At 45.6% G+C, this 27,618-nt stretch overlaps 2 protein-coding genes across 4 annotated transcripts in view; one reads left to right on the top strand and one right to left on the bottom strand.

Moving 5' to 3' along the window:
* Positions 1-251: 251 nt before the first annotated feature.
* Positions 252-5,070, bottom strand: LOC144109955 (protein FAM32A). Its single transcript, XM_077642738.1, has 4 exons — positions 4,928-5,070; positions 4,213-4,363; positions 2,540-2,593; positions 252-508 (listed from the first exon to the last, which is right to left on the bottom strand). Exons 1-4 carry the CDS (start codon positions 4,990-4,992, stop codon positions 440-442), a joined length of 339 nt encoding a protein of 112 aa, XP_077498864.1. The 5' UTR covers positions 4,993-5,070; the 3' UTR covers positions 252-439.
* A 1,051-nt stretch (positions 5,071-6,121) lies between these two features.
* The window catches only part of LOC144110862 (mitochondrial potassium channel ATP-binding subunit-like), a 69,081-nt gene continuing 47,584 nt past the window's right edge, over positions 6,122-27,618 (top strand). Inside the window, exons 1-4 of one of the 3 annotated variants that reach the window (XM_077643937.1) lie at positions 6,122-6,210; positions 10,250-10,288; positions 10,988-11,303; positions 12,948-13,121. In XM_077643937.1, the coding sequence (XP_077500063.1) occupies positions 11,301-11,303; positions 12,948-13,121 (177 nt within the window). In that variant the 5' untranslated portion in view covers positions 6,122-6,210; positions 10,250-10,288; positions 10,988-11,300. Of the gene's footprint in view, positions 6,211-9,437; positions 9,541-9,616; positions 10,289-10,987; positions 11,304-12,947; positions 13,122-27,618 lie in introns of those variants that run through there. The other 2 variants (XM_077643935.1, XM_077643936.1) reach the window with 2 other exon arrangements.

Here is a 27,618-nt window from a genome sequence, read left to right as displayed (position 1 = left end):
AAGCCCAACAAGCGTAGCTGTTTCTGTCTGCACGCTATCAGATAACTGGCGCCTGTTGACATTTTAGCTCCCAAGTAGCAAGTGCTTTGCACATTTTGAAGAAGCTAGTTGGTCAAACTGATCAGCTCCATTAATGGTTAGTGTCAGACACAAAGGAGGTGTACCTGCACTAACCTGTAGTCATCTTGACGCAAATTTCAATCCAAACCAGAGGCAAAATGTCAATGAGTTATGTGTTTACGCTGATGAAGTTTTGTTTTAAGATTGCGCTTTATTCTTGCCAACACGGTAGGTCAGGACCCACAAGGTTCAACACACTCTGGTGGCACGGGGTGCTTCCTTTCAGTTGTTGCCACAAGGTGAAGGTAGCCAGGGCGCAGACTTATAAATAAGACTGTGGCTGACACAGTCTTGTGCGAAAGATGCGACAGGAGGCTCCTCATTTCGTCCAGCTCACTTTGGGAATGTCGTAATGCTCCGTCAGAGAGTCCAAGTGCCGATTGAAATCCTGAAATAATGTCAAGCAGTTTAAATACCCACTAAACACTGCTGAACATGGAGTGCATGCACAAGGAGTGCATCACAAGGAGTGCATGCAGTCTTTCCAATAATTTTAACTCTGCATTTAACCCACAACAAGATACACTAGGTAAAAACGAGAGCAAAGCAGTGTTTTTAATCTCGTTAACAACTATAGATGGGCAAATGTGACAGCAGATCATAGAGCATCAAAACATAAGGGTTGGGAGGGGGTGCAGAATAGCTCGATATTACAATGCCCCAAAAAGACAGCTTAATAACTTGTTATTCCCATATTTTTAATGAAGTAGAGAAAATTTGGTGTCTGTCATCGGACCCACTTGTGTGCACCAACAGAGCCCATGTCTGCAGTAACGTACACAGCATGGCAAAGGCCATTAAGCAAGCGCAATCTAGATTTAGATTTTCAAAAGAGGGGCGTATGTTGCAGGCATACTAATGTTCCCACTTCAAGCTGCCAAACAATTCACCCTCACCTTGCCACCTGCTAGTCATCCCAGATAGCTGGTAGTGTGTTTACCCTAGTCGGGCAAGGGTTCAAGGTGTGTCCCAGACTGAAATAAACTTTCTTTTAAGAACTACAAAACTTCTGAAATAGCCGTGTAGCATTTTTGTGTTGCCATATGACCGCATTCACGAGGATGTTAATAAGTAATTAGTCCCAGATTTAAAATGTGCTCCATTTAAGAAATTCCCCTTCATATACATCGAGCAGTTCTCTTTCAATCCGGCTGAATTCCAGGAAAAAAGATTTTTGAGGCATGGCAAATTCTAAACAGTGGGCTATTTGGGGTCTCTTTTAACGCTCTGAAACTTACAATGTTAATCTTTACAACACATTTAAAAAATACGTAACATTTTAACGAGCCTGCATTAAGGAGCCTGTGTTGCACGAAAAATCCCCAAAGAAGCAACCCAGGTGGGCCACGTAACCTGGTGGTGTCATCACAACCTGCCCACCGGACTGTGAGCAGACTGCACCATGGCATGCATGTAGCACTTAATGATCGGTCGCACTAGCCCTGCTGGCGGCAACACCTGCCATCACAGGGCAGTGCGCCAGGAGTGGCAGGAAGACTCCCCGGGATTTATTGATGTTAGGGGGAGAATCTCGTCATACCCTTAAGGCGGAGCTTAAATGCCCCGATTTTTTTCGCAGTAACTACACACAATGCTGCCTTGCTTTTGATTACATATTTATTTATTTATTCACAATATCTCACAAGCTCTTGTTCAGAGCATTGAGGTTGCAGCAAAAGTATAGAGAGACAGCATGAAGAGAAAAGAAGAACAGTACAACACAAGAATACATCTGAGAATACACGCAGAAACAACTAAAAAAAGGAGACTGCACAAGAACTAAATGAAAGTGAAAGGAGGACTTAATCAACCATAACCATATGTAACATCAGTAAGTGATAAAGTCTGGAAGATGATTTGAAAATGACATGGCCCAAGAAAGCAAAGTAGTATAGATGCGTGTAAAACTGAGTTGATTATGTAGCCATTGGGATGTGTGTGATGGCGCACTGAATGGTAGCGCACACGAAGCAGTGCTACGAACATATCTGTGCAGTAAGCAAAGAAGATAGACTGAATGATGAAGATCTAATCATTCAATAAAAATGTGATTTATTTGCATTATACTTGCGTGATAATCATAGTTCCTGGATGTGAATCCTGCAACTCGCTTCTGAATGGCTTCAATCATGCTAAATTTGTAAAGTTGGTGAGGGCTCCAGACAGATGATGCAAAATTAAACTGAGGGCAGAAAAAAAACTTGGGTAGGACAGTTTGCAGATTTTAATTACGTAAATTTCAACACAAAATATCGTAGTGTTCTAGCAGCCTTTGTGCAGACAGCTGTAATGCGAGAAGATTGATGTAAGACGAATGCTGCAATATGAACTTTTCCATTTTTCTTCAGCAGTGTTGGAAGTTATTCCAACTGTGCCAAATGGCAACATATATTAGGAAGTAAAGAGAACGACAACTTGCCTCCACTCTTTGCTTGTGAGTCTTTGATGCCTTTTCCATGATCCTCTCAATTTGCTGCACAGAGAACATGAGGCACAAATTTTAAGTTTATTATGTTCTGCTGTAAATAGTCAATGTATATTCTCTCTTACCAATGATGTTTCGTTGCAAACACATAAAATAACATTGTGAGAAACCGGATGACTTGCACTATGCACTAGGAGAAAAGTATGCTGCAAAAGCTTACAGATTCAGAAGCTCTAGAAATCTCGGGTCATGACGCGCAGAAAAGTTTTTGATGAGCACAGAGTACTAAGTGTTGTGACATTACAATGATTTATTAAGTTGTGCACCTATCGTGCTGAGAATGCTGACTGTACAGGATAAAGCACCTATCTGAAAGCTCATACTTTCCATTGGTTAACAGTGGACATCCCTTTTTCTTGCAAATGAATTTTGTGAATGAATGAATATCTCTCATGGGCTGAGAAGCAAGAAACATGCACATAAATAAGGGGAAGCTTAGCACCACAGCTGGTCTGGCCAGCTTGATCGGCCCTTGGTCCCATAAGTTGCAGAAGGCAAGGGGTAAAAAAAGGGGGGGGGGGGGGGGGGGGGGGCGTAGGCAGAGAACAGTGACATTGTGATTGACGTTAATGGTTTATTTGCATAGTTAGGCCAAATGCGAATTAGGTGCCACCCTGTCCTTTCTTATTATCGTTCCCTCCTTTCTTTCCCTACCTTTGTCCTTTTATTCCAGCTAGCTGCAGCTCACGTTTCCATGGAAGATGATGTGGCTAGCAACATCTTTTCCTTCCATTTTTATTTTTTTTAATTAATAAACAGCCACTAACAACATTAGGTGTGCTAGCAGATCGGTTTTCCCTTCGGTTCCAGTGTTCACGGAAGTCGTTCAGATAGCGATAATGGTGTCTATGTATGCGGAATGGGTCATTTTCTATATTCATAGATCCCTGGGTGTCTTCTGACTACTTCTGGCACAGTAGTGCAGCAGTCAAGCGATGCGCCACTGCACTTCTGTGGCAGGCACTGCCATCGGGTGGGCTTGGGTTGGGTTGCGATCCAGGCCGCTCTTCCCCAGCCGCCTGACACAGTGGGCAGGCTGCTCACCTGCCACAAAAGTGGCTTCAGACACACAATGGCTGAATGTGGGGAATGGCCACTAAGTGCTAGCGCACAAAACAAAACGCCAGCTAAACGGCAGAAATGAACACTCCATTTCAGGAAAGTTCCAAAAGTACAAATACATCAGATTTTATGCAGTGAAACTGGCTGTGCATACTTACTGGACTTGTAGGAGAATTTCTGAGTGTGCAGTTTAGTTTAGCAGTATTGGCAGTATGTTTCAATCAGTAACTGGTCATGAAACAGCCCAATCTTTCTGGTCGGCACTCGCCAACTCTCTGCACTGTTCTAGTTTGCAAGGATAGAGATGCGGGCTACTTGCTTCTTCACGGTAACAAAACGGCACAAATGACAAAGGAAGAGACACATAGCATTGCATGTGTTAATTGACTCTGCGTCTCTGTCTGTCACTTGCACTGTTTTGTACTGCTGTTCTGGTGCTGAATGTTCATCAGCCAAAAACTGCCTACAGTGCACAGCAGTCTGATGAAGCAGGCCATGTCCATGAACCTTTGAATATTTTCATGCAACCACAAAATGTACATTACCCGTTTTTCCTGCATCTTCAAGAACGCCTTCTCTGCCTTCGTCCTGTGTATCTCTCTGACAACTGGTTCCTTCTGCTGTCGCTCATCTGATGCTGCTGCGCTCACGTGCTCCAAAGCCTTTTTAGCCACATCCTTGTCTTTCTTCTTCCTCCTGAAAGAAGCATTGAAAAATTGTTATATATGTCCCTACGATTCGCATAACTGTTACACCTCCACAAGTGTATCGCTTTTAGTGACAGGTATAACTGCTTCGCCAGGCAAAATCACTGGCAAGGCATTCGGAGGTCTATAATTTCCGACCCCACAGTTTGTTTAGTTACCTGCCTCAAGCCTGCCGCCTTTGTTTTGTTCAAAAGAATTTGACCTCGACCGTTACCAGCGGCAAATGAAAATCGAAATTTCAGGTTTGCGATCGCACACCACAGAAAACGGCACAGTTCAATTTATTTTGAAGATATTAATACAATCCCGTTCCTGAAACGTTGGTTAACACAAACCTCGGCACACATTTTTTTGTCGATTAGGATCGTCCGGGGAAGCAGCCTGGCATCGTATGCATATCATACTGCTCGAACGCTACTCCTGTGCTGCGCTGTTTCTTTTTTATTTAACAAGACGCCAATACCCATATGCAGTGCGTACTGTACAGTACACAAGCAAGCACCGATGCCAGCAACAAAGCTTTGATAAGCCACAAATATGACCTCCGGCTTACTTCTTAATCCCAGATGAGCTCTTCAGCTTCAATGGCGCTTTCGTCACCATATCATAATCGGACATCGCTGGAGGTTCACACAAATGCAGCCAAACTTGCAAAGCTAAAGTACTGCAACGCCACAGCAAGCGAACAAACCACGACCAGCCAAGGCGGATTTATGGACCAGCTGCAGAAGCGCTTTGTTTGGCTATAGCTTGGCTGACACTTGACTGGCGGCGTGACTCTTGGCTCGGTTTTCACACGCTGCTCTGGTGATGTATTAGCAATAATTAAAAAATCAATAGTAACAAAAAATTGTGTCAGTCTGTTTAATTATACGGTAACATTCTCGATATTGTAGGGCCATTTTTTTCTTTCCTAAAGTACTCACCGGCCCATGATGCTTTGAGCTAGAACCAAGACCTACGGAACTAGAGACCTGACATTTGGCGGGATCCTATGGAACTGCGTGCGCCAACTTTCGTTAACTTTTTTGGCCGTTGAGGACGCTCAATTGACCTGTTCGTCTGTCGTGATCATCATCATCGTCTGCTTTCGACAAATGACTTCTCTCACTCATAACCTCCTTGCTCTCACTGCCTCCTTATGCATTTGTCATGTCTTATTATTTTGAAACCTAGTAATGAACGATGCAAATATGACATTTTATTCAAATCCTAGTGGTGAATATTTTGTTTGCGCGCATGCCAGGCGTGAAACTTTCTGGTATCTTTGCTAGGCAATGGATGAATAATGAATACTCATAATGTAGACAAATGACAAACTATTACATACTTGAAGTAAAATATTGACGCCATCTTGATCAACAGGTTAATTGTAGCGCCAAGCCGCCCGTAGCTGCTGTTCTCTAGCGGCAAAAGACATGAACTAGAACATGCGCGCTGGAGCAGTGCGAAATGTGAAGGTCTCTATACTTCCTTTCATACTTAGCTGTCTACGCAGCCAAGGCTACGGTGCCTGTTTGCGATCCTCGTCCGCATCATAATATAGTGCGTCAAAAATAAAAATTGAAATGAATTGACAAGCAAAGTGAACAGTAGTTGATATTATAGTAGACCGATGGAAGTGTTTTATTTTGCAAATAGATTGATATTTCTTTTATGTTTTCCAGAACCGAGTGACGCAGATTTTTCGTTTTCTCAGGCGCCGGCTGTATCAGGTTTTCGCAGTTGAGCCGGCAGGTCTGTCTGTTTGTGAAAATGGCGTCGCTGTCACCTGCTCGCTTTTTTTCTTCCCCCGATTCGACTTCGAAAACATCTCCTGTTCGCCTCTTTTCCAAGGTGAAGTCTCCAAACTTTTCTAAAGACTGCAAGGCGGTGATAGTTAATGTCTACGCAAGCATAAGGAAGCTCCACCCCGAGAAGACTGTGCGTGACGTTCTCGCAATTGTGGGCGAGATGACCGGAGTGAGCCCTCGGACAGTTGTGAGGTTTAAGAAAGAAGGTCTTTCTGGCGAAGTAAAATAATTGAAGCCACACTGAATTCTATCACCCCACAATTAATGATTCATTGTGTGCAGCATGCGAAAAAATCCGTGAACACCGAAAAACAGCGCCTCTCAGCACGTCTGTTGCCAACTCTCACTTCACTTTCGTTTCCCTGCGGAAAAAGTTAACAGCACGCTTCTTATTAAAGAAGTCATTTCATTTTGATAACAAAAAAGGCCACTTATATATGGCTCGCATTTAGACTTTCTATCTAGAGATTCGCCGAAAAAAGATAAAAAAAGAACAAACCTACGCTGAGGATCGAACCTGGGCCCCCTCACAAAATGAACAAACATGCCCGCGCTTCGTACCACTCAGCCACGACGCGAGGCGGAGTGACACATTTTGTTAGTTTTTTTTTGACGGACTACTTCCGTACCTTTGGCTGTGTAGACAGCTATGTATGAAACGGAGTATAGTTCTGCTAGAGTGTACTAGCGCATAGGGCGGCGGCGCTGGCGGCGCTCTACCTAGACCTCCATGGGCGCGCAAAGCATCATGGGCCGATGAGCTACTTGGTGCGGGACAGTAGTTTTTTTTCAGGAACAGAGAGTGGCGTTACTAAGCTGTGCCAATCCGTATCCGCGGCGCGCTCCGCGCCGTGGCTAGAATAGAGAGGTGTGAAGATCGCAGCGCTTTCCCTCGGCCGCGCGTGACCCCTCTGCGCACCGATGCCGCCAGGGGGGATGCGGCGCTGCAGCTAGCGGCGCGATAGAGTTTTTCCAGTGACTCTACGGCGCGATAAGCTCAGCCGCGTCGGCCTTGCACACGCCGTTGCAGTTTAGTCAGTTCAGTTCGTTTCGTCGCCTGTATTGGAGTGTCTATAGCAGCGTTTTTTTATGCGAGGGCGAAATGCCTTCAACAGCAAAAGTGGCTGCGGAAAAAGTGGAAGTGGCTGCAGTTCATCACAGCTATGCTGAGCGACGCAGCGATGCGCGGCTTATATTTAACATTGCAGGCTATGTGGCCAAGAAGGGTGTTTTCACAACTCATTGTGAAGCCTGCAGGCACAACGGAACAGGGAGAGAGGGGGGGGGCGGTTGCCTCCTAGCATTTCTCCGGAAGGCCAGCGCCCCCCCCCCCCCCCCCCCCAAAAAAAATGCAAGTCTCCAACTTGTTGCACTCAGATCAGATTTCTGACAAACGCTTCAATTTCAGGACGTTATAAATGTAAAGCACAGTGAGGCTGAGCTCGTTCGTTTCATGCCCAGCCTTAAAACGTTTTATTTCAGAAACCTAAACCAATCATGTCCCAGCAGAAATTGTTAATTGACTTCATGACTTAATTGACTTCATGAGCATGGCATTGAAACTGTATAAATTTAATGCAGTCGATCACTCCCTATATATATATATATATATATATATATATATATATATATATATATATATATATATATATATATATATATATATATATATATATATATATATATATATATTTAAGGTTACCCATTTTATATGCATTACAAATACACATTTGAACAGCGAGATATGAAAATATTTTCAAAAAGCAAACTAAAGTAAATAAACATTTAAATAAAAGATGGAATAAACAAACAACAAAAAACTCGAAGACCTGCCCCACACTCGAAAAAAACTGCCGGAGTCCCAGCAGAACAGCATTTGTCTCTGTGATAAAGGCATCATACCCATAGAACTTTTTCCAGCTGAGGCATGCCACTAATGAGTTGGACCTTGGGGGGCCTTTTACAATCTTGTCAACGTCCTGGAAAACAAACTTGCGTTCAGCTGAAGCTGCGGCAAAGATTCTACAGTCAATTGGTGATGTGCCAATTAAAAATTGGTTGTTCTGAGCTAGCTATCATTCTGACGCTGACAGTGCCTCACAAGGATTCACTTTTTGCTTTAGTGTATGAGGATAGTGAGAAGAAACGGAAATCACTGAAACCTTGTGTGTTGTAGGTCAAATTCTGCAAAAGCCGTGCACCCCCCTCCCAGGCGAAAATTTGTTAATAGGATTCTGCTTTCTAATGGTTTCGTCTGGTCCCAGAAGGAGCCGTAGACCTGGTTTGCTGCTGGTTGAAATGGTCCCTGCATAGGGCACCCAATGGTGTTTTGCTTGGATTTACTGGTCCCAGAAGGAAGCATTCGCTCCATGGTTTTGAGCTGGGGTCTGCCCGTCCCAGAAGGGAGCCAATTCTGGTTTGCTGCTTGTTGAAATGGGGCCTTCAGTTAATTGTAAATAAACGATTTCATGGCCAGATGTGTTGCTTCACTGTCTAGAATCGTCGGAGATTGCTTACATGAGCGTCAAGATGGAATACATGCTACAGCGAAAACGGCGACAAAAACTGCTTTGTGCGTTGCGGCGCCTTCTCGCCGTAGTGGCCGCGTTTCGATGGCAGCGCAACGCACAGAGTCAGTGTACGTTAAAGAAACCCAGGTGATTGAAATCATTCCGAAACCTTCCACTGCGGCGTCGCTCACATCCTGGGCAACGTCTCGAAATGTGCATGCACAAAACGCGCTTCAGTCCAGCTACGCAATGCAAACTGGACTTGTGAAGCACCATATTTCACGGGGAATAATGATGTGAGTTGGCGAAACATTATTTTATGGTAAAAATTCATTCGTTGACATTAGCAGAAAACGCGCGGTAAGCGAAGCAGGCTCATTTTCGCCTCAGTGGTAAAAATTTTAGCCTATACGCGCAGTGCTCATTTTGGCTGCACACCTTACCGCGCCTCTGCCGTCAGCGCCGCCACACGGCATCGGCGCACTGCGGGGCCATGCTTCCTCGGCCGGTTTCACGTCTGCCCACTCTAGCCACCTTATAAAAGTAGTGTGCAAAACTCATAGTAGCGTAAACGCGACAACACACGACGCCAATGACGTTTTTGTTTTCCGAAATGCTGTAGAAAAACCTTTTAAAATGTTGAAGCGGCAAAATTTTTTTTAAGAACATATTTATTTTTAAAAGGGCGCCTGTTAAGCAGAAAATATTGGCTTTTGTGGTCTGCAATGCTTGGCCAATAGGAGAGCAAGCCATTGCTTATTTTGAGCAAAGTTTGCATATATGCTTTTCTGCTCGTTTGTGAAATTTATAGACAGGATATTGAATGATAGGACATTCTTAATTATGAAACAACGTTTGATAAGGTGCAGCGCCGCCAGCTTTCGCTTTTGTTAACTCTAGACTCTATGTCGTCGACCCTTCATCCGACAATGAATTTACTGTGCAAGAAATTTAGGGAAAATTTCGGGTGATATGCACCTGCTGAGCAGACAATACAAGTTGGTTTGTTGCGCTCCATTTGAGGGGAAACAAAAATCTCCTTTGCATTTCTCTACCGTAATAAACGCCACGCAAAAAGCATTTGCAGTATATATTTCTTAATTTACTCAAGAGTTCAGAGGTGCTCCAGAGAACGCTCGTCGTCCTCCACTCGCCTACACGCGCTTGCACGAAGTTTTTTGATCCCTTTTATGTAAGCAGTGTAGCGAAAAAAGAAAATTGCCCTTGTGGATCCACACAAGCTGCTTCCGGTTCCGGCGTTCTGTTCATCGGCTGCTACCATGCTGCTTGTGCGGAAAACTTCTATTAGTTCATGCAGTTTGTTGCGCTTAATGAGCTTTTGACTAAGCGTTGAGCATATTGTGTCGCGAAGAACTGAACTGTTTAATGTAATGCGCATACCTTTGCGACCTGTTAAAAGTTTAGTGTGTAATTTTTAACTCGACGAGTATCAAGGTCGCAGGCCTCAGCTGGAAAACTTTATGCCGATAGGAACATGTATACTGTTTCGATTTCGTAGCGAGCTGGTAGGAAAATGTACGCTGCGTTAAAAGTGAGCGGCCTTCTTTGCAGGCACCATTTGTCTCTGTTCAACGTTCCTGCGAGAAAAAGGTGAGCGTCCCATTTTCGCATGGCACTACTGCGGCGTGGATCATTCTTCCTCTGTGGTTGGGAGGATCGACAACCCAGCTCAGCCTCTGTCCTATTGCTGGTCAGAAACGCGGAACGGTTTAAAAGCAAATCCTAGTAACAGGACTTAGGCTGGTTTGGCATGTGGGCCCGGACACGCGTCATATATTCGTAGTGTAGTACAAACGCACACACGAGAAGGGGTATATAATGTGTACTGCGTTTTAATGTTATCTCGCTAAGCTTCGATCACCTCCTCCTCATTGCTGCGATACATATGTGATAGTGTTATCCGCAAGCCACTCATTTGCCGAGAATTATTACCATAAACAGCGTCACAGCTCGATAGCTCAGTATTCGAAGCTGAAGAAAACCGGACCTTTAATTCTGGGTGCTCTCCAGGAAGTTTCAGAGAAAGGCTTGTATACGACTACGCCGTTAACGCCACTGTTTAAATCGCAGGTTGAAGCAGTGATGGCAATAGCATTTGTTTTTCCAAAGAATAATTTTCCAGTTTAAAGTTCCAAATATGGAACTCTTGAATTCAAAGCACGATCCAAAACAGTTGCAATTCCAATTCTGGTCCCAGCTGTGTCTTTGGAAATTGGAATTTGTGACTGGGTGCATATTTGGCCTTTGCAATACCTGCCATTGACAAATTTATATATTTTTCTTTTTCAGCCTGATATCCTTTTCTAAACTCTGTATAGGCAAGCCTCTGAGTGGGCTTGCAAAACACTCTGCAGTTTCGCTCTCAAATTCAACATCATCTCGCTGCCACCATCGTCTCCATCATGTACTGGTGCTCGGCGGAGGGTGCACTGCCACCCTCTCCATTGCCATTGGCCGTTGCCTGCTCCAAACAAAAGTGCAGTGCAGCCAACAACACAGCACGAGGCTGCTTGAAGCCAAGAAGAGTAGCACAACATCTTTCGACTGGGCATCCTTCTTCCGCTTCTTGAAGCCAGATTGGCTGCCCCTCCTTGTAGCTGCCATGGTGAGTGCAGTCTTGTGCAGCCTGCTGCTTTTAACTGGTTGCTCAGTCTAGCCATGGTGACCTTCCGAGCATGAGATTTTGCTTTGCTTCGTGGCTGCTGTGTTCCCAACTTTGCAAGGGCCGAATGTAGATACATGTCTGCTCTATGAAATTTCACTGTTCACTATAGAATTCTACGTGGTACAAACGAGTGCAGCTTTTAGGTGTAAGATATTTAAATAAATGCATTGGTATTTGTGCCATAGCAGCAGAAGGTGACTGCTATTCCAGTAATGTGGACACCTCCATATATAGCCTGCATACTTTCCTTGTCACCTTTCCCCACTGCAAACAGTTAAAGAAGCATAAACATTTGGGCAAGTTGGTGAGAAATGCTTTGCGAACATTGGTGACGCAAGCACAATAGGGCCAACTTTGCACTCCTGGCTGAAAGTTAGCACTTTCGTGACCTCTTCTTGTGCATGTCGTTTTGTGTTGCACCAGTCTGCGTAAAAATTCGAAGGCCCCTTCTTTTTTATGTAAAAAAACTGCAGCAGTGGTGCTGGTTAGAGAAGCCTTTTACTGTTAGTGTAAAGTGGCAAATTAGACGATTAATGTGGACAACGACAATCTTTACAAACACGGTGCTGCTGAGTAGTCAGCGTTTGTGAGCGCAAGCCTGAGCTTCGTCAGCTTCGTCTTCGTTTTGCTTTTTGCTGGCTGCTAGAACATCAAACCCCAACTTTCTTATAATGCAGAGAAGAAGGCAGTACATATCTAGAGGTTGTCGCTAGTATGTTTTTGATGGAGCTGCTGCATGTTGGAAGCAGAAAGCAAACCTTCATTGCATGATGTAATGGTCTTCTTCGCGTCTATTTCTTCGCGGCTGCTCATAATGCAGCAGACTCATAGGTTTGTCATGCGGCTAGTTTTTTAAGTCGCATTGTTTTCAAATTCACAGGTTTATCTCTATCTCTGATGCCATGATCACTAGTCGTGCGGTATGCACTGCGAGCAAGGAGCAGCAGCACAGGGCCCGCGTGTTGGTGACGTCGCAAGTGAGCATGTGTACACGGCCCACACACTGCCAGCGACGTGGTCCCCTTAAGTCGCACTGTTCGCACTGCAAATAATTTCCTTTGGCAGGGCATGCGTAAATAAATCGTCACCCGTAAACAGATCTACGTCAATGCAAAAAGCAGGTGGCCACCTACCACCTAGGTCATGTGTCCTGCCCATCTTAGCAGGTGGAAACTTGCTCACCGGATCGTGAGCAAACTGCCAACCATGGGAAATGGCCGATAGTTAATTTAATGATTGGTTGCAAGAGGTTGCTTGGGGAGAGCAACCTGGGTCTCACAAGCCCCACCGATAGCTGTGTTTGAAACAGCCACCTGCTGGGGCAGTGGTGCATCGCTTAAGCACTGCACCGCTGTGCCAGGGGTGGTATGAGGACTCCTCGCTATCTGTGAATGTAAAATAGAGGATGATTGTGTCTGCAAAGTGATATGCAAAGAGGACCCCAGGCCGCTGAAAGGAACCATTAATGCTGTCGTGTCATGCACTTAAGGCAGAGCTTAAGTGTCCCCTCCAGTTTTTGTGGCGGGCCTGGAAGACAGCCTCATTATGGAATGCGCAGCTTGCTTCCTGTTTTCTGTTTTGCAGAGTGCCTTGATTGTTGCTGCACTGAACATTCAAATCCCGGTGTTACTGGGTGCAGTTGTTGAAGTCCTGAGCAGGATAAGATCTTCTGGCTCAAGCCCTGCCGCAAGTGCTGCTGGCTTTTTTGAAGAAATACGTGGACCAGCTACAAAACTTTTTGTTATTTATGTCATGCAGGCAAGTGCGTTTCGCTCTTTTTTGTTTGGCGTATTGCATCTGACAGAGGCATCCCTGTGCAGCTTATGGAGTATCATGCAGTGCTACGGGGTCATTTTTCAGTACTGAAATGCTTTCTCCTGGTTTAAAGGCTAATATCGTGCAGGTGCTGAAATTTTTACTAAACTTGCATTTGGCGTGCATTTTGTTTGACCCTGCATTATAGTGTGGTACTTATTTCTTCCCTTGAGAACTAAATAAAATGTGTGCTATCTCTGGTGCTGCTAGAAAAAAAAAAAAAGCAAAGAATTGTTTAGCAATTTTTTTTTTTTTGTAAGGTGCAGTGATGCAGTATGCTGCTAGGAAGCTGAACTGATCATTGCAAGTGGGTCTGCAGCTTCTTTATGACTTTCTGACAGTTCTCCTTCCTTTGTGCTGTAAAATGAGGCCACTACTTTTTCCTCTCCATAAATAGGCTTCTTTGGTCCAGCATCGCCACAAGTAATTTATTTTGAGCTAAAAAGGCAGGTATTACACCCAAATGTGGAGCTGAACACTCTCCACCAGCAAATGTAGCCTCTGTTTGAGAATTTCTGCTCTAATGTATCTTCCCGCCGCCTGGAATGCAGGGGCGTTTGTGCAGTGTGACAGTTGTTACTGTTTTTCAAGTATGGTACGATTACCGTGCAGTGACATGCACTGTTGCACTGAACACTGGCTATAGTGAAGAATGAATAGACCATGGTGGAAACATTCCATCACCATAAGCAGCACACTTAGAAAAATTTAAACATGAGGCAAAACAAGCCAAAAAAACTGTTGTTGTCGAAGTTGCTGTTTTGTGGTACACATCACACTAGAGGAATCTGGAGTCTAAAATGTGCACTGGTTGTGCTTAGCATTTAACTGGTTATGTGGCTCCAGCATGTGCATGTGTGCAGGATGCAAATTCTTCCTGTTTAAATTGTGCCGAGCAAGTCTTGCAGTACACACTTCCTTGCTCTACCCAGCATTACTTTTTGGGAAGTGAGTGAGGAAGGAGTTTTTATGTCTGTGTGCTTACTTGTGCGGTTTTAAGAACTGTCGCAAAGATCTTTTGTCACAAACTGTGTTGCAGGGATACTTACGTATGTGCAAGATTTGCACGATCTGCAATTGGAGTACTGTCGGGTCTACTTGTAATGGGCACCGTTGAATGCTCACTTATTATGAACCAGTGCGGTGCCATTAAAAAAAAATGCATTACGGCATTGGCAGTATGTCTCATATACAACAAACAGTCGTTATTGCCGAGCTCGCTAGATTGAATGAGGAGGCGCTGTCGAAAGGCTGGCGCTTCCCCCTTTAAGCACAGATACCCAAACATCCTATCCCATTACCTCTTACTCCACCCCGGAAAGAATGTGGCAGCCCAAAATACAATAAAAAGGGTGAAATTGAAACTGTAGCTAACTGCTGGTCAAGTGCCGACTTCATTGGTGCCGATGATGGCGTAAATGTTGCATAGTCACAAACTGATGAACTTGCTGTAGGAAATTTACCAGAAATCTCAAACTAGCAGACTACCAGCAATCTCATAAATACGATGACTAAGAAGCATACCTGCCACCAGCTGCCATGCACACTTCAGCTGCGATTGGTTATATCGCGTCTCTTAAGCAGATTGTTGGCAGTGAAGGCCTTGGCATGGAGTACATGGCTGCAATGGAGAGATTGGAAAATGCTCTGCTAGAGTGTATGTGCATAGTGTGCATTGTTGAGAAATAAATGCCGCTTTTGTATTATTTTTATTTTGACTATTGTGTGGAAAGCCCATTTACCATGAACTTTGGCAACAACAAATTCAATATGCGCAAACGTCAGGTTTGTTATAAGTGGGCTCGACTGTACTGTTAAGAAACTCATACCAAATCAGCTGAGGGAGTTTGCAAAGATATTTGAAAATTCCCCCTTCCCACATATTTGAAACACAGGTATAGCATCATGGCTTGTCCTACTTCGAGGTTGACTTTTTTTGCAGCAATGGCTGTTAAGCACCCATTCCCGGGTTTGGTGTTTTTGTAGTATGTCGTTGTTGTCGGCATAGTCAGTGGGTGCGTTGCTGTGGGAACCGCTTGGACGGTGGTTACCATGCAGGGAGGAAGGTATGACATGAGCGGAGAAATATGTAACCGGTAGGTGGTTACCACAGGAACCATTTGGAGAGTAGTTATTGTGAAAGCAGAAGGGTATCGGGAGGGAAGAATCTAAGGTGCAACCGGACGGTGGTTGCTACAAAAACCACCTGGAGGGTAGTTACCCTGGAAGTACGAATCATGGAAGGAGGCTTTATGGTGAGAGTATAAGAAGGCGTAACTGGAGGGGGGTTACCATGGGAACTGACCGGAAGGTGGTTTCTGTGGAAGGAGGAGTGTGCGGCAAGAGCATAGGAAGGTAGTTACCACGGAAGAAAGACGATGTGGTAAAAGTGAAGGAATCTCTAACCAAAGGATGGTTACCCAGGAAAGAGGAGGGTATGGCAAGAGCATAGCAGACGCAACCGGTCGTTGGTTGCCAGGGAAACCACCTGGAGGGTAGTTACCCTGGAAAGACGAGGCGGGTCAATGTGGAAGAAGGAGAGTATGGTGAGAGCAAGGGAAGGCGTAACCAGAGGGGGGTTACAATGGTAACCGTCTGGAAGGGATTACCGTGGAAGGAGGAGGGTGTGGCAAGAGCAGAGAAATTCGAACCGGAGGGTGATTACTGTGAAAGGAGGAGGGTATGGAAAAAGTGTGAGAAGGTGCAATCGGTACATGGTTGCCATGGGAACCAGCTGGAGGGTAGGTACCCCAAAAAGAAGAGGAGAGAGAGAATAAATTTTCATTGCAAATAAAGGAAATTGGGGTGGATTGTGGGTCAGGTCCTCAGAGGAAGTACGGTGTATGGTGAGCGTGTAGGAAGGCATACCATGGTAATCATCCGGAATGAGGGTATGGGGAAAGCAAAAGAATGTCGCATGGTCCATCTGTAGCAGCTACTGCAAAACGTGCTGCCCGAGGAGAGGATCATCGGCGGTGTTGCACTTCTAGAGCAGAGGACAGGAGAGGTCACCTAGACGGAAAACAGCTATGTGTTTAAAACCAAAAAACGCACCCTAGAACTATGCAGATATGAGGTCGCTCTCATATTCTCCGTCACAGCATATCATAAGGTATAAATACCATAACTGTCGCTGAATCTCACATTAACCTGTGGTAACTGTCCTGAGTTTGTATACAGTGAAAGCGATACTGGCTTTGTATACGCAGGTGGGGGCACAGTTGAGGTTGAGGTGTTCATTGTGAAGTGAGACAGGTACTGCACCGTTCCTTTCCTCAAAACTAACCACCAACTCACTCCCGCTGTTCCCTTTCTCCTGTCGAATGGAAAGAGTGAAAGCATACAGGTGCGGTTCGGCCTCTAGTGTCCCCACCCAGATCCGAACTTGTCATTTGACGGAGCAAAAACCCTGAGGACAGGATGGATCTCAATTGACATTAAGATTCAAGGAAAAAACATCGAGGGAGGGGAGAATATACGTGTCTTATGACTGCACATCTCCAACACCCCCAGCAACATTGTAGCCCTGGGGAGACTGGAGAGCTCAGTACATCAGACAGTGTGCACAATCAGGCTCGTCGCCAACAAGAGATGAGACATAGGAGCATGGCATTTACAAACTCTTTCAAGCCTTCATCATGAGCAAATTTACATACACCTTCCTGTACCTCCATCTCAAGAAAGCAGAACAAAAAATTAATACCCTAGTCTGGCACACATATAAAACGGCACTGGGCCTACCTAAATTCACAGCCAACAAGAAAAACTCCCCGCCCTGGGAGTACGCAATACCTTTTCTGAACTAAAAGAAGCCCACCTAACCACACAGATGGCTCTACTCTCCAGCACCCTAGTAGGAAGAATCATCCTGGATAGACTGGCCAGAACAGCAGATTGGGCTTGTTGGCTTTTCATCTTCAAGTAGCAGTGCAGAACATGGATTGGAGCACAAGTCGCCTTCTTGTCTCCTGCTCCCATCTGCGTTCTGCGCTGCTACTTGAGGTTGGATAGACTGGACATCAAAAGGGAACCTATGGCAGACCATCCAGGCCCTGCTCCCAGCCATATCCGAAAAAGGATTTCGGTCAGACCTCTACCCAAGAACATGAACCCGCAAACCCAACAGGGTTGGCAGGAGGCAAGAGCCAGAGGTATGCATTGACAGGCTCCAAGACATTGTCTACATCGATGCAGCCAACTACCAAAACACAGATTCACCATTTGTGGTATCCCATCCTTGAGACTCTGACCCGGCCATTCTACTCATGGCCACTATGGTATTCACCAAAAATGCTGAAAACACGGAAGAAGCCGCAATTAACAAATTAAACCAGCCAAAAAGATGCACACAGGAAAACTGAGAAGGGAGGAAAGAGGTTGGGTTCTTCTCAGTTTTCCTGTGTGCATCTTTTTGGCTAGTTTAATTTCTTAACGCGATGCACCAACTAGCCCAACAATATGTTTTACTTGATAAGCCGCAATTGCAGCTGTCATGGCCTTTACGTACGCTACAACCATCATTAGCGATTCCAGATACGTCATCACTAATTTTACCAAAAGCTGCATCTCGCTCACAGACAGAAATGTCCTGGAAAATTTTTATGTTACTTCTTTATGAAACACTGACCTGGTATGGGTTTCGGCGCACACCGGAAACCCCCGGAAACGAGGCCGCCCACGCATAAGCTCGAGTTAGGCTCGACTGAGCAGGGAATGATATGAACCCGGAGGCAACTGGCGTAGCCCTAACCTCCTACCACGACCATACCACTTATTTCAAGCTTGGACGACAGCAATTCCAGCCACCGCACCACTGCCTCTCGAGGGAGCAGCAGGGGGCATGGAGAAGACTTCAGACCGACTCTTTCCCCAACCCTAATGTGTGGTCTCACACATTTACTCAAATCTCTAGTTCAAACTACTGATTCTGTGGGGAGAAAGCTTCTTTGGACCATATAATCTGGGACTGTAAAGCGCATCCTCCACCCTTAGATCCCATGACTGCTCCCTCACCTGATGCATGGCTTTCAGTAAAGGCCAGCGACGACCGAGACACTCGGGTCAAGGCTGTCGAATGGGCCTATGCAGTCCGAGACCTGCATATTCTGGGCATCCCCTCCCGACCATCACTCTACTCTTTTGTCCAATAAAGTTTTTTACTCGCACTTACTTGCCTCCTTCGAAACGCGGCCGCCGCGGTCAGGTTCGAACCTGGGTACTCCAGCTCAGTAACTGAGCACCTTAATCACTGGGCCGTCATGCCAGGTGGAGCCCAATGGTACTGTGTTGCCAAACTAGCAAACGCCATCATTTGAAGGCGCATTCCATATTGTGGTGGGCTGCCAAAAACTCGGGGGCTTTCCTTTAGGAACAGCTACATGCATGAGCTGTTGCTGGAGCAAGTTAAAATGTAAATCATCTCTAAAATTAGCTTTGCCAGCTACGCATATGCTTAATGTATGTTATAAAAGCGACATTGCAAAAGCGGATACATGGGAACAACTTTTGCAATTGCAGTGCTGATAACGTCAGTCGGAGTGTGGTGGTTTTCGAGGAATGGAAATGGCGCAATAATTGTCTCACATCTCGATGGAGACCTCACCTGCACCATAAGGGAAGGAATAAAGGTAGGAGTGAAAGATGAAAGGGAGAAATAGATGCCGTAGTGGAGGGCTGTGGAATAATTTTGACCACCTGGGAATCTTTAATGTGCACTGGCATCGCACAGCACACGGGCGTCTTTTGCGTTTCGCCTCCATCAAAACGCGGCTGCTACGGTTGGGTTCAAACACTACCATGGCGGCCTCGTTTTGATGGAGGCGAACTACAGCCATGAACCTTTCGAAGGATGCAAAACAGTGCCGTGAGGAAAAGGAGGGAGCAAAAGAAAGAAGGGAGGAAGAGGTGCCATAGTCTCTCTTTCGTCTTTCACTCCCACATTCCTGCCTACCTCCCTCCCCCGTCGGCTGTGTCATCACATGCCAACTGTGGCTGTGGTTAAGGTGTCCATCGAGATATGAGACAGTTACTGCGCCTTTTTTTTTGCTCAAAAGACGCAGCTGTGGAGTTCAACGCCATGTTGACAAGGTGCGAAGGAGGCTGCGACGGATGTTTTCAAAAAGTGAGCGCCATGGATTTCGTAGAAGAGTCGCTATGCTGGCAGAAGTGTATATTCTCCATTCCTACGGGAAAGTTGAAAACGTCGTGATATCCATGCTGAACGTGTAAGACTGCACCTGTAGAGATGGTGCTGGCTCATAATGCGGCGAAGCCCAGTGGCCAAATGAATTCGAAACAGAGAGGCTAAGCCAAGTATCTAAATGTTTCAGAAACAAACAAAAGCTGGCTAACATGCTCGAAAAGAGAGGTGCAGCCGAGTAGCTAAATGTGGGCGAAATAGAAAAGCAAAGCCAAGTAGCTATTTGTGTGCCAAGTTGGCTCGTCGCGGGTATAAAATATCTGTAAGTATGCTTGTGCCAGCGCTTCTGTCCTCGTTGCATGCATGCGCCAGACGGACCTTACCTGCCGGAAACGCCACTAATTCTAACCAGCTTTCGCTGAATTATGCGCTAACAGGGACCTCGGAACTGAGGGGCAAGGAGGGCAGTGCCCGCCTGGTCTCCAACTGCTTGCGCTCAGATCAGATTTCTGACAAAAGCTTCAATTCTAGGTCGTTTATTCTAAAGCACAGGGGCTGAACCAGTTGGCTTCGTAGCCAGTTGTAAAGCATTTTGTTTGAGTAACCCGAACCAATCATGTCCCAACAGAAGTCGTTGGCTGTCTCATCCCTGTTCATGAGCATGATTAGCACAATTGAAAAAGCAGAACTGGCAGCCTCAACAGCGCATAGTGCAGATATCTAATCCATGTTACTCTTCTTGTGCACGTTTGTCTTTCTACATAAGTTTGAATATTTTTATCTTTGCAAAGCGCTGTTGTTGCTGCTGCTGCCCCATTCAAACCTTTATCTTTAGGAAACTGCCTTTGTTGAAGCATTGTCATGACGAATGGCACGCAAAACACCGACAGAGATAGCCGCGCCAAAATGGTAGAGGTAAAAAAAATTTAACGATCATAAATGAGGAATTTTAAGAATTAAAAAGGCAGCTTAATGTTGTTGTGGCAGAAAACGAGGGCTTAAAAAAGGAAAATGAGTGCCTTCATGGAAGATGTACAGAGAATGAAAGGAGGATAACAGCACTAGAAAGTAAACTTGTCCAGTGCGACCAGTATTCGCGACGGTGTGACTTGAAAATAAAGGGGGTCATCAAAGTAGATGTGACGATTGTCGGGAAAGTGGGCATTGCCGTGGGTGAAGCGATATCTCCTGCTGAAATCTAGGACTGTCATCACATGCCAATGTGGGTTACAGATACAAAGAACATTGTTGTGCAGTTCAAAAGCCACAAGCTGAGGTACTGTGTTCTCTGAAACGCCAGGAAACAATGTCTCGCAAATGCTTCCCTCAACTTGGCACCTGATACAAGCCAAGTTGAAGACACTCCTATTAGCAATAGTCGCCCTATGTTTGTCAATAAGCACTTATGCCCCAGTCTGAAAGAACTTCTATCCTTGGCCATCGCTACAAAGTGCCACTTTCATTGCTGATATGTATGGACACAAAATGGGTGTACTTGTGCACGTAAGACTGAGGGTAGTGCGTCAGTTGAGATTAGTTCTGCTGATAGCCTCGACAAGATTGCATAGAACTCTGTTCCCCACGTAACTGTGAATTCTTTTTTTTTTCATGGCTCTGCGTGAGTATTATCAAGAGTTTGTTAGTCCTGAATTGCTCCAAATTTGCGCTGACAACCAAACTGTAATATCTATTCTTCACACTAATGCTTGTTCTATCATCAACAAGAGTGACCAATTCATGCTCTATCTCGAGCAGTTTACCTTCAAATATAATGTTACTATGCTAGCCGAAACATGGTTCCCTTCACCTGATACTGCGCCTGGCCTTGATGGCTCTAAAACTTTTTTCTGCTCACCGAACTGCCAAATGCAGAGTGGTGCAGCAGTTTATGTTTAAAAGTCTATTTGTTGTGACAAGATCCCCCATTTTACAGTGATAAGCCCGAATTATGAGGCCGTTTGTTTGCAAAATAACAACACCCTTTTCCGTGTCATGCATGGTCCCCCTTCGTCTAGTACTAGTAGATTTTTTAGATTTTGTTGGCTCAGTTCTTGATTTTGTCTCTATTAATGGCTTAAGGCTCGTTTTAGGTAGCGATTTAAACATTAAACTTTACTCTGAGAGTGTTCTGTCCAAAGCTCTAATGTGCAGAATAACATCTTCTCATTTCCGAAACGTGATTGTGACACGTACCCGAGTAATGCGAACGACTTCTACTATTTTGGACCTTTTCATCACTAAAGCCGACACAACCATAGTTTCAACTGGCACCATTTGCTGTGGAATTAGTGATCACTGTCCCATATTTACATCTTATTTATAGCCTATAAATTTCTTCACTCGCTGAGGGAGACCACGTCTGCCTGTGGTCACGTACCAAAGCTTAAGTAATTCTAACCTGGGGTGGTTTCGTAATAAAATTATGAATAATGGCTGGACTTCGGTCCTTAAGGAAGCCACAGACAGTGACGCCTACAGTACCTTTATGACCATGTTTTTGAAACTTTACATTTGTTGTTTTCCAATAAAAGCTCTCCAGCTTAAAAAGCAACCAAGGAAACCTTGGATTCATCCCGAGCATGTGCAGTTAATTCCTCAGAAGAATAAGCTGTGTGATGCATTTTTAAGAAATAAGGTCCATCAACACCGGCAGCTTTTAAGAAGCTTCACAATAGCACTACGGCCGAACTGAGGAAAGTGAAAGTACCAACAACTGTTTAGCAACATATCTATGTCTCGACCAGAGCGAACTTAGCAAATTATTAATGGTGCAATTGGAGCGTGCCTTAGTCGTACTGATGTGCTTGTGCTCATTGTTGAAGGTAAAATGCTTTTCAGGTTCGCATTATCATACCACTTTAACTCCCACTTTACCGGCAGACCAAATGGAGACCCACTGATTAGTAACGCCTCCAGTTCCCTACAGTGCAATTGCTCAGAAACCATGTGTTTGAGACCGATGAACGGATCAGAAGTGAACACCACGTTTTATGCTTCAAGAACAGTAAAGCTCTAGACATTGACAGTATCCAGATTAGAGCTAAAAAGAATGTCATCGATCTTATGTGTTCGTAATTAGTGCATATCTATAGCCTTTCACTGGCATCAGGCAGCTTCCCAGATAACATATATAAAGGAGGAGAGAAAGACAACTTCAACAACTACAATCTGTCATTCCAGTCTCTTCAAAGGGCTTTGAGAAGATTGTGCTCACCCGATTCGATTGCTTCTTTACCAAGCATAACATTTTATTTGATTGTCAGCATGGTTTTCGGAAAGGCATGTCTACCGAATCTACTCTTCTAATGCAAAATGAAGTTGGCAAATAAAAAACATAGAGGCTAATAAAATAACCTTGGGAGTTTTTGTTGATTTTAGTAAAGCTTTTGATCCTATCTGTCATTCAACCCTTTTTAATAAATTAGGTCTTTATGGTGTTCGTGGATTACCAAACACGCTTTTGCAGTCGTACCTAACTGGCCAAACCCAATGCTTTGATATTAATGGCTATCACTCCGCTTTCTAACAAGGCAGCATCCTTGGGCCGTTTCTGTTTAATGTCTACGTAAATGGCCTTATGTTTGTCGACCATAATGCCATTTTTGTACTGTACGTGCATGACTAGTTCGTTCTTTAGTTCAGATAATGAAGCCTATTTGTTTGGAATGGCTAATAGCATGTGAAAACTATACAGCTGGTCCCAGGTAATAGTTTGAAAATAAATGCAAAAAAAAACTAAGGGAGTTTATTCACCCCTAAAAATAAACGTGTAGCTCTTAGTCATGAATTAAAAATAGGTCTGCAACACCTTAATATTGTAAATAAACAAAAATATTAGGGGTAGCATTTCCAAGTCGTTTGACAGGGATAGCCATGTTGAACAAATGGCCAAAAAACTGTCCTCTGCTGTAAGCGCCCTGTTTCGAACCCATGACATGTTCCCTATCACTATCAGGCTGCAAATTTATCATGCCCTTTTTCACTCGCGTCTGAATTATTGTACCTTAGTGTGGGGAACAGCGACTAAAAAATGACATTACTGTACTACTGTGCCTAGGGAAAAAAGCCATACGTTGCATCAACAAGGTATTTACATCCTTCAAGGGAACTTTTTCATCAGGATCAAATAATTAGTATTCAATCTCTTTACAGCCGCCGTTTTCTGGTTTGGTTTATGGGGGTTTAACGTCCCAAAGCGACTCAGGCTATGAGAGACACGGTTGTGAAGGCCTCCAGAAGTTTTGACCACCTGGGGTTCTTTAACGTGCACTGACATCGCACAACACACGGGCCTCTAGAATTTCGCCCTCATCGAAGTTTGACCGCCGCGGCTGGGACCGAACCCGCGTCTTTGAGGTCAGCAGCTGAGCGCCATAACCACTGAGCCACCGCGGCAGCCGTTGTCTTTTCTATCACTTACACTTTGCCAGCGAAAAGTATAAACAATTTTTAATATGTCTGTCGGGTGCTGCATCACGTTCTAATATCTCTATAACACGTGCCTCTGAGGAATGGGTGATTCCTCGCCACCGAACAAATGACCTTTTGCAGTCCTTAACTTGCAATGTATTAGTCTTATTAAACAAACTGCATCATTCTATTGTTAGCAGTGCTTCAATAACACGTAACTTTCTGCACTCCACAGTTTCATTTTGCCATTGTAGCGCATGTAAACAGCCTAAAATGATATTGTTGTGTACTTTTCATGTGCACATTCATCGTGTATTGGAAAGTTACCTTTTTTTTTAAATAATGTATCATGCATATAATTGTGTTACTTTTGCTTCACTTCTTATTTGTTACCCTGCGTTGTTGAAGTTCTTTATTAGCAACGTATGTTTGTAAAAAAGTACAGTATTGCTGTCACTGTTGCCTGTCACCAGCTCCCTGACATCGTCAAGCTGTAGTCACAGGAAGTCCGTCAACATTGTGGATGTTGAAAGTAAACTGTAACTGTGTGTTTATCTATAAGGCTGCCCAACTCAAGTTTTATAAGCATTAACAGATTACCTTTGAACAGTGCAAGATGAGAAAGATATAAGCAAAATATAGAATTTAATATGCAAATTCAACATGAAATAAATAAATACATAACAAAACAAACTTGGAAGTCTTGCTCCCCCACTCAAAAAAATTTTCCGGAGACCCTGTGTGCCTAACTGGTAAGCTTTGCTCTAATTTTTGTCCTGAATGTCAAAGTCTGCATTAATACTTGTTGTATCGTAGTAATGATAATTAGCAATGGAACAGTACACGTAGCATACGGTCGAGCCGATCTGTATTCTCCTACTTCGTTGTCTTCTCTCCCCCCATGCGCGCGAGTGCGTGCAGCGCACTTGCCACACTTCATCTTTGTCACATTTCCGCCGCACTTAAAAAAAACAAAATGTCTAGCGGATGTCATAGTCCTTGAACCATGCGGGCCGCTTCTTTTTGCGAGTACTTCGGCGCGGCGGCACAGGAGGTGAAGCCGCAGTTGCCGCTGTGGATTTACTACACGAGGGTTGAGGAGCGGCTGCCGATTCCGGAGCGGGCGGAACGGCTGGCATCATATGGATTGAAGGCGCGTCCGAAGAAGGACCCTGGACCACGGTTCCGGACTGTGGACTGGGCGGCGGCATTCGGTTGCCGTCGATAGGCGGCGAAATATCAGCGAAAAGGGCTGCTGGAGCTGAGGAGGACAGTTGCTGCTGAACTACTTCTGGGCGAACCGCAGAAAACTTGGACGAGTGCCACACTCGCCCATCATCCAGCAGATAAGATGCAGGTCCACGCTGCTCCACAACCTTCCGAGGCTCCGAAAACCGAGCTGACAGTTTGCCTCGCACATTTGGTTTGCGGACACGCACGTACTGGCCAATCTGAAAGTCACGACACTGGGCGCCACTCCGCTGGTCCGCATAAAGCTTGTATTGCGCTTGCTTCTCGTCAAGCCTCTGCCGCAAAAGCTTAAGCGCTTTTGTCGGATCCATTGAGAAGGACTGATCCGGCAGTCCTACGACGTTAAGTCTTGTGCGGGGCAACCGGCCATGAAGTAGGACAGCTGGTGCAATTCCTGTCGTGGCATGGGGCGTACAGCGGTAGACACCGAGGTAGTCCACAATCGCTGTACGTAGGTTGCGTCGCTCGCACAGAGCTAGCTGAATGTAGGTCTTAAGCACTCGATTGAATCGTTCAACGAGTCCATTAGCTTGGGGATGGTACACTGAAGAGTAGCAATGGCGTATCCCCCGTTCACGGAGGAAAGTTTGCATGGCCATCGATGAAAATTGAGGTCCGTGGTCAGAGACAATCTCTTGAGGGTAACCCTCATGAGCGAAGAGGCCAAGCAGGAATTCTTGAACGGTTTGAGTTGTGATGGCATCAGCGAAGACAACTTCTGGCCACTTACTGTAATAATCCATGAAAGTAATCGCGAAGCGGCAGCCACTGGGAGCTTGGTCGAAAGGCCCCACGATATCAATGGCAACCTTATCCCAAGGTTTCTCTGGGAAGGCGACAGGTTGCAGAGGAGCTGCCACCGGACGAGCCGATTTGTCACAGGACTGGCACACGACTCATGTCCGTACCATTTCTTCGACGTGCTCGTCCATTCGCGGCCACCAGTAGAGCTCTCGCAGTCGACTTTTCGTGCGGCTGATCCCGGGGTGTGACTCGTGCGCGATGTCCATGAGGCGTCGTCGCAAACTTTCGGGAACGACGAGCCTGTCACCTCGGTACAAGACGCCTTGCACGACGGACAGCTCCGAGCGCAGGAGATAGTATGGCCTAAGGTTCTCCGGTAGGGATTTCTTGTCCGGCCATGTCGCCGATGTAAACTGGATGGCTTGAGCAACTGCCGGGTCGCTGATGGTTGCCTCTTGAAGCTCTTGTAGAGTCACGGCTGGCGATAGCAGGCAGACGAAGTCGTCGTCACTGGCGTCGAACTCACTGGGCTCACTGCACGATGTGGTCGGTAAGGGAAGGCGAGACAGAGCATCCGCAACAGAGTTGTCATTGCCATTGCGGTACTCTACAGTGTAGTTGTAGCACAACAGGCGAGCCGACCAACGTGAAATTCGCAACGGCCGATGGCCCGTTTCTTTCGTCGACAGCAAAATGACAAGTGCACTGTGGTCGGTGCGTAGAACAAAAGGCCGGCCCCACAAATACATGTGCCACAGTTCGCACGCCCAAACGCAAGCTAGGGCCTCACGTTCACCAACAGAGTACTTTCTTTCTTGGGGTGTCAAGGTACGGGAGGCAAACGCAACAGTTTGCAGGGAATGGCCGTTGTCTTGCTGAAGCACTGCCCCAAGACCATATCCGGAAGCGTCAGTCGTTACGACCACGGGAAGGGCAGGATCAAAAAAATGCAACACGTCACATGACGTCAACATGGACTTCAGTAGTTTGAAGCTTGAATCCACAGCAGCAGTCCAAGTGAAGGCGGAGTCGCTGCCTCGAAGTAGGGCGCGCATAGGCTCAACGACGTCGGAGTAATGCGGGATAAACTTGGAGTAGAAACCCGCAAGTCCAAGGAGGGAGTGAAGTTCGCTGATGTTAGATGGAGTCGGAGCCTTCGTAATCGCCTCGATGGCAGAAGAAAGCGGAAACAGTCCTTCACCGCTGACAACATGCCCCAAGAAAGTGAGCTTCGGAACATCGAAGACACATTTGTGGTTGAGCTTGAGTCCGGCTTGGGACAGGCGCTCGAGAACAGCACGAAGGTTGGTCAGGTGCTCCTGTCGGGAGGTGCCATGGACTATGATGTCGTCGATGTAGAAGAGGACACCTTTGCACCCTTTTAAAATTAAGTGCATCATCTTCTGAAAAGCCGAAGGCGCCGAAGCAAGGCCGAAACACACTCGTTTGAAGCGGAAGAGGCCATCATGGGTAATGAATGTGGTCAATTCCCGACTCTCAGGGCTAAGTGGTACTTGATGGTAAGCCAAGGCAAGGTCCAACTTCGAAAAACGCTGTGACCCGGCCAAGCTATGTAGAAGTTCTTCCGTTTGAGGCAAAGGAAAACTGTCGACCACAATAGCCTTGTTCGGCTCACGCAAATCGACGCACATTCGGATGGAGCCATCTTTTTTCCGAGCCACGACTATGGGTGAAATCCACTTGGAAGCGTCGACCCGTTCAATGATGTCTTGAGCTTCAAGCTTCTGGAGTTCCTCGGACACCTGCTGACGAATGGCAAACGGCAGCCGTCGGAGCTTGCAAGCAACAGGAGAAACGGAATCCTGCACTCTGACTTTGTGCACGTAGCCACGAGCAACTCCGAGTTCCTTGGAGAAGAGATGTTCGAAGTGTGGA

Source organism: Amblyomma americanum, chromosome 11 (assembly GCF_052857255.1).
Source record: "Amblyomma americanum isolate KBUSLIRL-KWMA chromosome 11, ASM5285725v1, whole genome shotgun sequence".
Classification (NCBI taxonomy): domain Eukaryota; kingdom Metazoa; phylum Arthropoda; class Arachnida; order Ixodida; family Ixodidae; genus Amblyomma; species Amblyomma americanum.
The sequence above is the reverse complement of the archived record's forward strand: the minus strand, read 5'-3'. Positions and strand labels throughout refer to the sequence as shown.